This window comes from Alexandromys fortis, unplaced genomic scaffold (genome assembly GCF_014885135.2).
Source record: "Alexandromys fortis isolate MF-2015 unplaced genomic scaffold, M_Fortis_MF-2015_v1.1 scaffold_55, whole genome shotgun sequence".
In the NCBI taxonomy this organism is placed as follows: Eukaryota; Metazoa; Chordata; class Mammalia; order Rodentia; family Cricetidae; genus Alexandromys; species Alexandromys fortis.
This window is the reverse complement of record NW_026067936.1, coordinates 8,828,406-8,842,652: the sequence shown is the minus strand read 5'-3', so window position 1 is coordinate 8,842,652 and position 14,247 is coordinate 8,828,406. Positions and strand designations below refer to the sequence as shown.

General features: G+C 44.4%; 1 protein-coding gene across 10 annotated transcripts in view; it reads left to right on the top strand.

Annotated features, from left to right (window-relative positions):
- Positions 1-14,247, top strand: part of Rbpms (RNA binding protein, mRNA processing factor) — a 138,534-nt gene that overhangs the window by 63,568 nt on the left and 60,719 nt on the right. For 9 of the 10 annotated variants that reach the window (XR_007592578.1, XR_007592579.1, XR_007592576.1 and 6 more), the window contains exons 3-4: positions 204-242; positions 1,575-1,637. The exons of the other annotated variant lie outside the window; for it this stretch is intronic. Coding sequence is in view for 5 of the 9 variants with exons in the window: in XM_050146707.1 (XP_050002664.1) it covers positions 204-242; positions 1,575-1,637 (102 nt within the window). In the remaining 4 variants the exon portion in view is untranslated. The remainder of the gene's footprint in view (positions 1-203; positions 243-1,574; positions 1,638-14,247) is intronic. 10 annotated transcript variants of the gene reach the window in all.

The window sequence follows — 14,247 nt, the reverse complement described above, 5'->3', positions numbered from 1 at the left end:
TGGCTAAATTTAAGCTTTTGTGTATGTTGGGCAAGCATTCTATACTGAACTACTCACGCCACGTCTTATGTCCGTGTCTGTAATGTGTGTCCCCAGCTAATTTTGGAGGCATTGAGAAGGGCAACATAGTTGATCACTTTACTTGAGGAAGATGAAACTGTAATGCTCCCTTCCTTCTAAACCTCTGCTCTTTATTTTTTCAGGGCTATGAGGGTTCTCTTATAAAACTCACATCTAAACAGGTAAGAATTTAGAACTTATAAAAATAATCACCTTTTGCTAATGAAGCCTAATAAGTATTCTTTTGTTTCAGTGAGGATTTGACCTATGTATTATCAAAATTAAAGGTGAAGTTGATTGGGAATTAGTATAGGAAAATGGTGTATAATTCCACAGTCTAGATTGGAAGCTTTGAGATTGAGAAGGTACAGTCATAGTGCCTCCAGCAGAGTTACAGTAAAACTAATTTGTTTCTTCAGTAAACATATCATCTAAATTCTCTGAGTCATAATTTTTTGAGGTTTATTATTTGTTTTACAGATAGACAGACAGACAGTTTTGCCTGCTTATGCTATGTCTCCATTCAATGCCCATGGAGGCCAGAAGAAGGATTAGTCCCTGTAACTGGAGTTACCTACAGTTGTGAGCCATAATGTTGGTGCTGGGAATCAAACCCAGGTCCTCAGGAAGAGCAGTCAAAGCTCTTAGCCACTGACCTATCTCTCCAGCTCTACGCACAATTATTGAGTAGTCCTTTTCATGGAATATTTGTAGTTTATAGACGTATTATCTGCATGGAACCTGTAAAAACACAGAGGAACCCACAGCAGGTGTAGAATGAAGAGGAGAAAACTCATGGCCCTGGGATTCTTATTTCTCAGAGGTTGGCTAAACATTTCTTACCTTTGAAGCTGAACACTTCCAAGTCCCCTAACTTCTGCTGTATCAGAAATGAACTAAATTGGAGGCAGCCAACACATTGAAAGATATAAAGGAAGGGACCCATTTCCCTGAGCAGTGTCCTTCCGTGCCTGAGTAAATTGAGCTCTTTGGAAAGGCATGGCTTTGGTGGCAAGGTTTATTTAGTAGTTTCGGTTGTGCAGTGCGAACACAGGGATGTTTACCTTTGTGTCATTATATTCCTTGCACTTACAGTGAACCAAAGGGTGATTCGGTTTCTCTTTGCATTTTAAAAGACGAAGAAGCTGAGGTACAGTGAATTTGATTTAGGAAACTAGAGTCTCTCCAACCCAGATTCTCCTCTGTCCCCTGGTCACTGCTGCTCACACCTTCCAAGCACTTCTGATTTTTTTTTTCTTTTTTTAAAAAAGCAATTCTCTAAATTCTTGGCTGTGTCCTTGAAGAACTGCCCTCACCGTCCCTTTGATTCACTTGAGAAATTTGGTTAAGCCACTAGGTCCTGATTCTTTGGGATTGGCTTTCTTATTTCTACCCATTGCCTGTGGTCATTTCTTTATCTTAGCTCCTCAGTTAGACACCACCCTTGACCTAGAGAAAAGATGGCCAGTGATTTCTGTTTTCTTTTTCTTGATGTTTTTTTCTTTCTCCCTCAGCCTGTAGGTTTTGTCAGCTTCGACAGTCGCTCAGAAGCAGAAGCTGCAAAGAACGCTTTGAACGTAAGTGTGCATTGTGCTGATTGTAAGTGTGCACTGCTCTGATTGTGTGCATTGTGCTGATTGTAAGTGTGCACTGCTCTGATTATGTGCATTTTTCTTAGGCAATGGCAAACAGTAAAATCCCTGTAGATTAGAAGTCCCGTGTGTTACTGGAGGTCTCAGTGTCAAAGCCTGGGCTGCAGCAGCCCTAACAAGTTTCATGGGCTTCTTGTCCCCCACATGCTACTAAAGAGACAAGTAATAGTGAAACAGAGGCCTAGTCAATGTTCTGTTGCTTTGAAGAGACCTCGGCCACTCTTAGAAGGCATTTTTAGTTGATTGGTTTCCGAGGTTTCATGATCACCTTTTGGGGTACATGGTGGGATGAGAGCTACCTGTATCTTGAATTGCAAGCAGCAGGTAGAGAGACTGGGACTAGCGTGGGCTTTTGAAACCTCAAATCCCAGCCCTTAGTGACACACTTCCTCCAAAGGCCACATCTCTGAATCCTTCTAAAATCCTTTAAAGGAGTCCCATGCCCTGGTGACTGAGCACTCAGTAACTGAGTCAGTAATGAGGGCCACTCTCATTGTTGGTGATTTCCTTCATGGCTTAAGGTTTTCTTTACTTCCCTTGAATTTGAAGCTTAGCTGGGTGGGATCCTGCCCTGAGGTCTTGCTTTTCAATTTATCCCATTTAGCATCAGGCTTTTCTTTAACCTTTTCTCTCCTCAAGCACTGAACTTAGGCCCGTTAATTACACTTCCTGGTGCTCCTTTTCTCCTCAAACTACACAGTTTGTATTTCTGTGGTCCAATTCCCTCCTTTCCATTCTAGGGCTGCATTAAGATTGGTTACTAATAACCACATAACACAGTCAGTACTTGGCTCTCTTCAGTCTCGTCAGTGCCATTAACCCATGTTTTTCAATTTAACTGCTGGTAGTTTTTTTTTTTTTTTTTTTTTTCTTTCTCGTTAAAGAAAAAAATAGGTGGGGCTGGAGAGACTGCTCAGCAGTTAAGAGCACTCTCTGCTCTTTCAGAGGTCATGATTTCAATTCCCAGCAACCACATGGTGGCTCACAGCCATCTGTAATGAGATCTGGTGCCCTCTTCTGGCAAGCATACATGAAAGGGATGTCTTATACATAATAAATAAATAAATTATAAAAAAAGTTCCCATAGTCTTTGCCAAATTCTTCACCTTTGAAACCTCTTGAGCTGGGCCCCCACAGTTCAAGCCACTCTCAGAACTATCTTTTATGCTCCTAGTAGGATGTCTGATTAAGCAGTCAACCGTTTGGGTTTTTTGTTTTGTTTTTGTTGTTGGTTTTTTGTAATCTACAGTAATACCCCACTCCTGGTACCAATTTATTTCTTAGTCATGATAAACCATGACCATGGCAACTCTTATTTCTTAAAAAAAAAAATTAATTGTGGGCTTGCTTACAGTTTCAGAGGATTAATCCATTATCTTAAGTGGTAAGCAAGGCACACTGGAGGCAGCTGTCAGAGAGTCTGGGTCTCCAAGCCCACCCCCAGTGATATACTTCCTTCTACAATCCCACACATCCTAATCCTTTCAAATAGTGCTGCTCCCTAAGCTTTTAAATATGTGCGCCTATGGAGACCATTACCACCACACAGAGAAAGAAGGTTTGTTCAGTGTAGCCACACCAGGAAATGGAACACAACAAGGAAGATCAACGATCCCCCACCAAACACCATCTTCGGAGTTCTGATATGTGGTTTAGTTTTCAGGAGCAGTCTAGAGGTGGTGTACACAACTCAGAAGTCCTGCTAAACTTGAGGTCCACTCAACCAGCTTCCGTGCCCTCACTGTCTTGGTTCTGGGTGGTGGCACACACTGTCAGCACTCTGCAGTCTCTTTGGAAATACAGTCTCCCTTTGCTGGCACCGAGAACACAGCCTTTTCTTTTCCATTATGAGACTTTGAGAGAAATTCTACTTCCTGGGTCCTTTGTTTGAATAGTCTGACAGACAAGGGGCGAGGTGCAGTGCCTGCCTCTTTAGAGTTGTTGCTGGGCTGTATCCCTGTTGCTTGCCCAGAGCACAGGAAGCGCTGGCATTGATCTCCAGCGTGGCATAAAACCTCAGTATGGGCTGGGTAGTGGTGGCTCATGTTTTTAATCCCAGCACTTGGGAGACAGAGGCAGGCGGATCTTCCGAGTTCTGGGACAGCCAGGACTACATAGAGGGACACTCTCAAAAAGAAAGAAAAGTTGTACGTTGGAGACTCAACTTATTTAGACCCCAGGGAGCCTTCTGAACTTTGACTCTGTAATAGTGACATAATCTTGAGAGGTTTTTATTTTTATTTTTTTGGTTTTTCGAGACAGGGTTTCTCTGTGGTTTTGGAGCCTGTCCTGGAAGTAGCTCTTGTAGACCAGGCTGGTCTTGAACTCACAGAGATCCGCCTGCCTCTGCCTCCCGAGTGCTGGGATTAAAGGTGTGCACCACCACCGCCCGGCTAGGTTTTTAAAATTTGAAACAAAATATATTTGTGTTAAGCACCTGCCGGGATCTTAGGATTTCAGTATATTTTTTCCTGTGTTGAGTGAGTGATCTCTGGTCAGAATTACTGCCTTCTACAGGACAACCTGTAAACCAGTTATTTACTGAGCACCAGCGTTAGACTATGAAGCACAGTACATTATAGAATACTGTAATGTTATAATTTATGGAGCTCAGTGAAAGCGTGTGTCCAACATGTATAAGGCCCTGACTCAGTTGCCACCTCTACAAAATGTATAGTATAAATTTGCATTTTATATTGATATAAGCAAAATACTCTCAATATCACTAAACTTTAGATGAAAGATGAAAACTACCAGTTCTGTTAGGCCGTGGTTTTCTTTTTCTTTTCTTTTTTTTCTTCTTTTTTTTTTTTTTAATTCTAACCATGCAGACTTAATTGTTCTTGAAAAGGAAGGAATGGCCAGTGCAGCTCTTGGTGCTGGGTCTTATTTCTGGTGCCCCTGCCTCTGCAGTGATACCGTCAGTGAGCAGGCAGCATTCCTCACTTCCGGGGGTATGGTGGTGGTGTTAATCTTGGTTTTTAACTCATAAACAAAGTTACTGTTTTAATAAAGGCAATAGTCAAGCTGTGAGCATCCCTTGCCATGCCGAGTAGAACCCAGCACACTCCATTTCCGTTTTTGTTGGTGCTCAAGGGCGTTCCATTTGTCCCGTGCCAGTGAGCTCCAGGACACCGAGCTTTTGAATCTGGTTTATTAATATCATTGTGCCCGGCTCTCCTTTCTCCTCCCTGGCAGCAATTCTTGTAGCAGCGTCCTGTCCCGTAGTCATAATCATTGTGTTAATTGCTAAAAGCCTCAGAAGAGGGTGGAGTGGTGGTGGTGCATTCCTTTAATCCCAGCACTCAGGAGGCAGAGGCAGGCAGATCTCTGTGAGTTTGAAGCCAACTGGGCAACAGAGTGAGTTCCAGGACTGCTAGGGCTGTTACACAGAGAGAAACCCTGTCTCGAAAAACAAAACAACAGCAACAACAACAACAAAAACCCTCAAATAGTAGCAACCTTATTCTGTGTCTCTGCGTGTTTGTGTGTGTGTGTTGTGGGGCCAGGAGGGAGCATGGGGTGGGGGGGGGTGGTCAGTGAGCCTGGGCTTGCTGTGCTCAGGGTGACTTGTAAATAAATATCTTGCTCACTTCTTTCTTGATGTTCTTTGTTGTTGATGGTGCTGTGATTGTTGTTGTTGTTGTAGTATTTTTGTTTTTCCGCTTTTTGAGGCAGGGTTTCTCTGTAGCATTGGCTGTCCTGGAACACATTTCACTTTGTAGACCAGGCTGGCCTCAAACTCACAGAGATCCCCTTGCCTCTGCCTCCTGAGTGCTGGGATTAAAGGCACTACTCCCGCCGTTTCTTGATGTGTAGCTTTTAGGCTTCCATACACCTTAGAAACATCTGCAACAGTACAGTTAGGGGAACAGACCTACAGGGGGATGAGCGAGCGGTTTAGTAAGAATAGTATGTGGATGGAGCTAGGAGGTGACCCAAAGTCGGACCCTCCATCTTAGTCCGGTCTGTTCCATCCTGGCTTCTCGCCACACTTCTGGGGCATGAGGCAGTTATAGACTGTTGCTTCCCATTGTCCAGGACAAACAGCTGTGGAGCTTGATCACCCTGTCTGTAGAGAAAACGGGCCCATCATGGCAGTGTACTTCACCTTGAGCTACTGTTCATCTTCCTGAGTGCTGACCCCTTGGGCCTTTTCAGGCTCCTCTTTTGTGATCGATGAGTTAAAAACATTTACGGCTCACAGCTCTTGCAAAATGCTCCTTGTGTCATTTGCTGAGGCTCTTTTCAAAGCCTTCCCTCAGATCCCTGGAGAATGGTTAAGTGGTGTAATATTTGGTTTGGTTCCACTGTTGAGAAATGTAAACTTTGATCCAGAAAGTGCCTTGTATAGAATAGTCGACCGTCACACGCCACTTCCACGTTTGCAGCTTTCCTTGTTAGTTCTCTTGGTCACTGCCTAATTCAGTCATTAGCGTCAGCCTTCCCAGACATGCCATGGATTGTTACAGCCACTGGCTTTCCTGCCACATCCAGCCTGAGCGCCAGTGGGTCGCACAGTGTTGCGGGACAGTGTCCTCGGGTTGTTTGGTAGCACTGACCTGTGCTCCGAGGTTGTTCATGATCCCCTAGAGGACAGGAGTATATTTTGCTTTTGTAGGAAAAGCTCCCAAATTCGGCTCTGAACCACTCAAGCCCAGATTTCCCTTTCGATTGCCTATGGTTCCATTATTCACACGAGTAGGAACATCTTTCATCTCTGAACACAACAACGAGCTGTCTAGCCTGCTTTGCCCAGCACGCATGGATAGTTAGCCCTGCCCACGGAAGAGGATGAGAAAGCTGATCATGACTTGGAGAATGTGTTTGTGCTCTTGAAAGGTAAAGTGCTAATCCGAGGGTAGCCCAGTTAAGTGAGAATCCCAGTTTGGAAATTGTTAGCAGAGGCACACAGGCCTAAGGGTGAAGCCCACGAGCAGCATGGAATGCTTGTTCAGGGTCTTTAGAGTGACTGCGCGCCTCGCCCTCGTCATCGCTGCCTGGTCGGATTCTTGTTTTAATAAATGATGATGGCAGTGAGGGCTTTAGAGCACCAGGGTGAGCAGGGTCTCAGTCTGGGTTCCGTGAAGGAGAGGACTAGGGTGAGCAGGGTCTCAGTCTGGGTTCCGTGAAGGTGTGGGAAATGAGTGGCCCTTAAGTACTTGCCGTTTATCGGGCGTCTCTCCTCCCCTTATCCTACATGGTTTCTAGAACTGGAAAAGTCTGACAGAATCGAGCTGATGATATATTAATCCACCTCACCGTCGCTGTTTACGTTCAGTTAAGCTAGTGAGGTAGTCTGTGTACTCCCCGAATGCACTCATTGATCTCCGTCTTCTCTGATTGATAAACGGTATGTTTTATCTCAGTTCACCTAGGGTGGTGCTTTGCGGGTTCTCTGAATGTGATTGATCTGTGTGATCTCTGATTGACAGGGTTTTTTTTTTTTTTTGGCTTTAAAATAATTCTGTTGTAATAATTCATGCCCCATAAATTTCAGTGGCTTTGATTACGTTTTCATTAAGTATTTTGAAATTACGTTAGCACAAAACCTTGCCATTTGAACAGTCTTTGCACCTATAATTCACTAACTCACTGGGTTGTGCAAGTTTCACTATTTCCTAAAACCTTCATTGCCCAGCAGAAAGACATTGTGTCCTGCGCCCAGTTCCTGCTCACCTTTAGTCTACTTTCCTAGCTGCCTGAAGTTACAAATCATAAATGTTGACATGTTTCTCTTTTTCTCTTTGTGTTTCTGGCTCCTCTTTCCTTGGTATGATATATGCAGATTTTTTTTTTTGTCGACTTTTTTAAAACACACACACACACACACTTTTTTTTTCCTTTCTTTAACTACTAAGAAGTACTGGTCCTTGCCCAGACTGACTCACCTGTATTGCCAGCTCTGTAAGTACTGCATTTTATGGGCATAATTATTTATTCATCTGTTGAGGGACACTGGATTGTTTCTGCCCCCTTCCCCCCTTAAGATGGTTTCTTTGTGTAGCCGTGACTATCCTCGAACTCACTCCGTAGACCAGGCTGACCTTCTCTGCCAAAAATGGTATCAAGAAGTCTTCATGGCTCTGGCATTCAAGCAAACATTGTAGTGACCAGTTATTTATCTGCAGTGATTCCAGCCTTTCACATAATCTTTAACTTGAGGGACGTCAGTCCATTTGTCCTGTGGCGGGTTCCTCGTCTGTGTGAGGTTGCACTTTGTTCTGAAGTGTTAAGGGAAATTGCTAATAGAAACATCACCAGTATTTGTAACATTACCTTCGCCAGGAAATACCTTTTTAGCCATCAGGTGTTTCAGCACAGCCGGATACCCAGGTACCAGAGGAATCCCAGGCAGCGTGAAGATGGCCTTTGGGTTTGGTCAGACATTTGCTGTGCTGTTTCCTGTGCACAGGCTTCCCTGACAGCTGTGGAAGTTAGGACTTTTGATCTTAATATTTATACAGCTTGTGAGCTGGGTCAATTATTTCCACTAAACAAAACTTCTCCCAAATGCAAGTCTCCAGATGGCCTGTCTCAGTCTTCCTTACCCCCATTAGGCACCACGTCAGTATGTTTCTTATCATTTTTGAAATTTTCTCCCTTGGTTTCTCTTTAGCCTATTGCTCAAGGTAGTTGGAAGGCCCTGATTAATGAGAACCCAGCTGGAACTTTTGGATGGGAAATAAGCAGGGCTGCCAGATGAGATCATGAGCCTGACCCAGTGTTTATCTACTCAATCTGTTTATAGCTGCTTGCTCTTGGCTCGCAGAGTTTTAACAGCCATTTGACGTCACAGTGTTGGAGACTAGGGCTGTGCCTGTATAGAAACTCGGTGGAGTGGAGTTGTCAGGTCCGCTTCTTTGTTTTCAACCTTGTGCCTTATTGGGAACTTCAACAGCTGACCAAGGGTCATGGAAATGGCTCACCAGGTGCAGGTCTGATGACCTGAGTTCCATGCTGGGGTCTTCTGGTAGGGGAGAGCTTCCTCCAGAATGTCATCTTCTGGTGTCCACATCCACTTCTGGGATGCATGCTCACATGCATGCGTCCCCCCCACTCCTTCCTTCCCCCTTCTCTCCCTCCCCCCTCCCTCCCTCTCCCCTCTCTCCCTCTCCCTCCCCCTCTTTCCCCCTCCCTCCGAAGCACACACAATCTGTTCAATTTAGCCCCTCCTCCAGCTTTACCATTAAAAAAAAAAAAGATAAACCCAAATGAGTTCCAGCCCTGTTGGGGGCCAGCCTCGATAAAAATACCTCTTGCCAGGGTAGAGGCGTGGGGATTTAGAAAATATAGTATCATCACTGAAGTCAAGGAAAAACAAAAAAACAAAGAAAATATAGTAAAGAATACGAAGTCGCAAATGAAAATAATAAAACGGAAAAACATAGGATGGTATCAGGAAGGAATTCCAGTGAGCGCTGAAAATTCTCCCCCTTTTAATTTCCAAATACTTAAAATACTCCTGACCCCAAAGAGTAGGAGTAAGACAAAAGAGTGCATTAACATAATTCAAGGAAATGAACATTGGGCTACATCCATAGTTAAACATTCTGTTTAGAACAATACAAATCAAGCTCACACACTAGACCCAAACATGCTTCTTTATTCCTGGAGTACAGGGGCTGGCTATTAGCCACACCTGTTGACAATAACCTTGAAAGAGCAGAGCTCCCTTCCGGTCTAGGTGGGACCTTTGTTTGAGGTTGAAGCACTGCCTTGAAGGAACTAGAGGTTAGTGCCACCTCTCTGACCTTTAGTCTGCGCGGAAAAGGGCTCACATTTCCGAGCTTCCACACAACCCAAGTACAGTTTAAAAACAAACAAAACCAAAAGAGCACTCGGCAACAAGCGCTCAGTGCTGAGAGTCCTAGGTTTCTTCAGTGACCCTGCATTTAGGGATGGTTATTAAACTTCCCTTGGAAAGAAAGCTGGGCATGGTGGCACCTTTCTGCAATTCCTTGGGAGACCATGTCAGGAAGATGGTTTTATGATGTAGCCAATGGTGGTATCTCAATCATTAACCAATCATTCAATCAGTGTTGTGCTGGGGGGAAATTTACATATCTTCCCGGAGTTTGAAATTTGACTGCTATCGTTGGTCTCTGCCTTAGAAGAATGTGTGCTGTTTCGATTCCTCAAGCATCTAGTAGGAAACTGGCAAGTGCAGATCACAGGAGGTAGGAGAGTATTCTCCTAGGGAAACAGGCAGGAAGGACCACAGGTTATCACACTGCCTGGTGATGTCGCCTGTACACCGACACCTCCAGGTTCTGTAGACAGAGTAATGATCGTGTCCCGTGTGGCTGTGTGTGATGGCTCTGAATTATCATTGTGGCCCTGATCTACTGAAACATATTTCAGCTACATTAAATAAAAGGTACTGCATTTGACATTGTCCTTCCTCCACCGTGTTTTAGGTACCTCAGGAATCACTGAGAATCTGATTTCCCAATATTTTAAATGCAAATGTTGGGGGAACTGACAGGTAGAAAGCTAGTGTGTTATTGGGAACAGCTCTCAAATTTGCATATCCACCTTACATAGATCAGCCCCAGAAGTCACCGTATTGTCTCCTCTACCTTTTCAGTAAATTCGACCCCAGGACGTTGTTACGTACAGTCTTAAACCTGCGGTTAGAATGAACTAAAACTTGTTTTTAAATCTTAGGATTGGGGTAGAGTGAGTCTTAGCCCCTTTAAAGATGAACGATGTTTTGGGCAGAACATGGTTAAACTGGTGGTATATCGAATGTAATTATTTTCTTTATAGTTAGGTGCAGGCTTTGCCTTTCTAAATGTGTCTCTAGGAAGGTGAGTGAGAGAAGCGCAGACTTTACCGCTGTCTTTCCTGTTTAATGTTGGGGTTGGACCCTGTTTCTTCCACGTGCTGAGTGGTGCTGAGCTCTCACCACAACGCTTCATAAGATTTCTCCTTTTCCAGACAAGCTCGGCTAAGGTTTCTTGTGTGTAAGTAAGAAGAGAGCAAATGTTTCTCCATCTTGGAAACATATTTTCTAATGTTTAGTAAAGGTGAGACTAGAAAAATACACGATATAAAATTGAACTCTAAGCGTGAGGATAAAGAAGTTGAAGGCCCGCTTCAGCTACACAGCAAAAGGCCAGCGTCAGCTAGGTACACCTCATTTAAGAAGCCAACTGAAGGTCAGTGGAGACTGAGCAAGAGAGCTTGCTCTGTAAGCATTAGGGCCAAAGTTTAAGTCCTCATAGTGATCATACAAAGCTGGCCATGATCATAGTTGCTTCGCCCCCGTGCTGTGTGTGTGGACAGATGCAGAGACAGGAGCATCACTGGGACTTGTTGGCCATCAGCCTAGCCCCAGGTTCAGGCAGAGTCTGTCTTGAAATCAAGGGGCAAAGGAGCAGGCCCACTGACATCCTCCTTTGATCTCTGCGTGTGCATATGAGCGTGTGAATGCCTACATACATGTGTGCATTACATCCCCCCCACCCAACAAGAGAGAAAAGGTGAAATAATAAATACTTTAACAAACATGTTGAGACTTCTTGTTGGGGAATATTTTAAGGTGCGTTACTTTTGTTTCTGCTGTGGACATTGGTTTAATGATGTAAAGATGTGTTGCTTTTGTTTGTGCTGTGTTTGTTTAACTCTGTGAAGCTGTGATTCTTTGCCTGTCTAAAACACCCAATGGTATATAAAGAGATGAACGGCCAATAATGAGGCAGGAGCAGGGATGGGCGGGGCTGGCAGGTAGAAATTATAAATATGAGGAAGAGGTGGAGCAACAAGAGAACAAGGGAAGGAGGATGGCAGGGGCAGCCACAGAGTAAGCGTGTAAGGAAGATAGATAGAAGTAAGAAAAGAAAAAAGTCCAGAGGCAAAAGGTATATAGGATAACGTAAGTTAAGAAAAGCTCACAATAAACAAACCAAACTAAAGCTGGGCATTCATTAACTGGGAATAAGTCTCCATGTGTGATTTATTTGGGAGCTGGGTAGTGGGCCACCCGAAAAGCCAAAAAGAATAAAACATCACACTAATTCTTAACATGAAATCTGGACAATTTCTTCTTACAGCATTAGCCTAAAATCCAAAATCAGCCTTAATTTCCAGCAAAAGAACATTTTGAAAAGCTAAGGTGGCACCCCAAGAAACCGAGACTCGGCACAAAAGCATCCAGAACAGTTCTTCCTAAGTTTTAGGGAGTTATTGTAAGCTTGTTTTAAAAGTTGAAAATGAATTTCTCAGAACAGCAGTCCAGTAGAGAATTCTTATATAAACCGGTACCAGTGATTCTTTGCGGCTTTTGAGTCTCTGCACTGATGTTTTCTCCGTATTTACTATCTACAGGACATCAAAAAATAATCGGATATGCAGGTACCTCGAAAGGGAGTTTCAAAACAGCGTCATGAGATAGAAAATAAGTTTAGGTAGGAAAGATACTCCTGACGAAGGAACAAAGTTAAAGTATTTCCTTAGTACTTTTGAAAAACAAGAATAAACTCTAGAACCCCCACAAAGCCCTGCGGCAGCAGCCTCTCTGGAATTCCAGTGTTAGGAGACAGTTGTCAGGATTCCCAGATAAAAGGCCATGCCTAGAGCAGGACACGGGTAGTTGGGTGAAACTCGGCCGACGTCTCAGAGTGCCGAGGAGTAGAAGCCAGTGAAGACCTTGTGTGGCCGAGGTAATGGCAGCAGGAAAACAGCATTTCCGCCATCACTTCGTCATGTCCTGTGTCGTCCAGACACTGCCTGTAGGCCCTTCCTGCCCCAGCCAGCCATTTCTGCCCTCTTCAGCATCTTCAGAAAACCTGCTATACAAGTACCTTCAAGACTAAAATACGTCAACTGCCGATTAAGACGTTCCTAGTATTGGCTATGTTAGAATGGCTTTTGTTGCTGTGTATAATGTCATTAGAATTCATACCTATAGAGAGATACATATCCCAGTCTGAACTGAAATGGGAGACTGAGGAACGAAGGAGAGTGTTAGTGAACCCAGGACCTCTTGCATGGGAAGCATGAACTCTTACCACTGAACCACACTACCAGCCCCAGAGACCATCTTGATAATCACCTTTGAAGATGTCACAGTTAGCCTGCAGAGTCTGTGTTGTCAGACTCTGTGTGTGTGTGTTCGTTCAGGTGTGTGCATGCAACAGCGCATGTACAAGGCAGAAAGGGGCATCAGGTCTCTCCCCTGACAGGGCAGACAACACTCCTCACTGCTGACTCTTGCCAGTCCCTTAAAGTGAGGACTTTATAGGAACTGGCGTTCTGTATGGTAGAGGCACAGACAACCTTTAGAGCGCTGTTTATCCTGAAAGTGCCCTTTCCAATAGAGTGCTTCAAAAATAGCTTCTTTGGAATTCCAAGTTCCACTGGGGGCAGAATGTTTGTGAATATCAACTCAGATTACTCACCAGTCAGTCCCTTGGATCTCTGAGGTGGGGGCCAGGAGCTTCAGTGTTGTCCTTACGGGGCCTTGGGGGGACAATCATTCCGTAGCTGCGTTCTTCCACTTCTAACACTGTCCCTGTCCGAGTTTCTGTTTAGAACCTTCCCGTTTGTCAGCTGCTGGGGACGGTTCTGACTTGGAGTCATCGTGACTGATCTTGTCACTGCTATGCAGTGGAAGAGCCTTGACGTGGCCTCTTCTGGGTCAGATGCCTTTTGGCCCATAGCTTTGCTCCCTGTACAAAACAGGAAGTGCTTTACAGTGTCCTAAAGTTTGAACTCTACTGTTGTATCATTTCAATCAACTTGGGCCTGCGCTCTAAATTCTCATTCGGAACAAGTGTGTAAGCTATGTATGGCTTGTGCTAAAGGCTTAAAAATAGGTCCACACAGAGAAACCCTGGCTGGGGACGAAGTGGGGAGCTTGGAAAAGCCGGGTGTATAGCTCAGTGGTAGAATCCTGGCCTCGAGTGCAAGGCTCTGGGTTCTGTCTCCAGCATTCGAAAAGAAAACGATTTTGGCTGAGGTTGCGCTTGCCTGCTATGTTCAGAGCTCTGGGTGCAATTGCCAACACTCGTCTTCAGCCGCAGGGTGAGCTTGAGGCTAGCTCTTTGTAAGGTGCAGATTCTGCCCCACTTCTCATCCCATCATGAATAGCTTTATATTGCTGCCTGTATGACCTTGAGAATAGTAAATAAGATGGTATAGATGACACCAGTTTTATCCTTAGTAAAGTAAAAGTCATTAATATATAGTCAAGTAGAATTAATAGTAAAGTGCTAATAAGTAGTTGTAAATAGAGTAGTAATAAATAAGGAGTAGCAATAAAGTAGTAGTAGTAGTAGTAAATTAGAGTCTCATATATTATTTTTAATGTAGAATGGCCCTTACCCTTCTGAGGCATTTCTGCTATCTGGTAATTGTGAGGCTGTACCTGCTGGATTCCTTCTGTTTCTCTTCATTATGTTAGGGAACCCGGGAGTGCACAGAGCGTGGGTGTGGGAGCATTTGCTGCAGGGAAGCCGGGCAGGGCAGCAGGAGCGGGCCTGTAAACAGACAGGAGGGCCCACTGTGGCAATGGCCCCGGAAAGTTCAG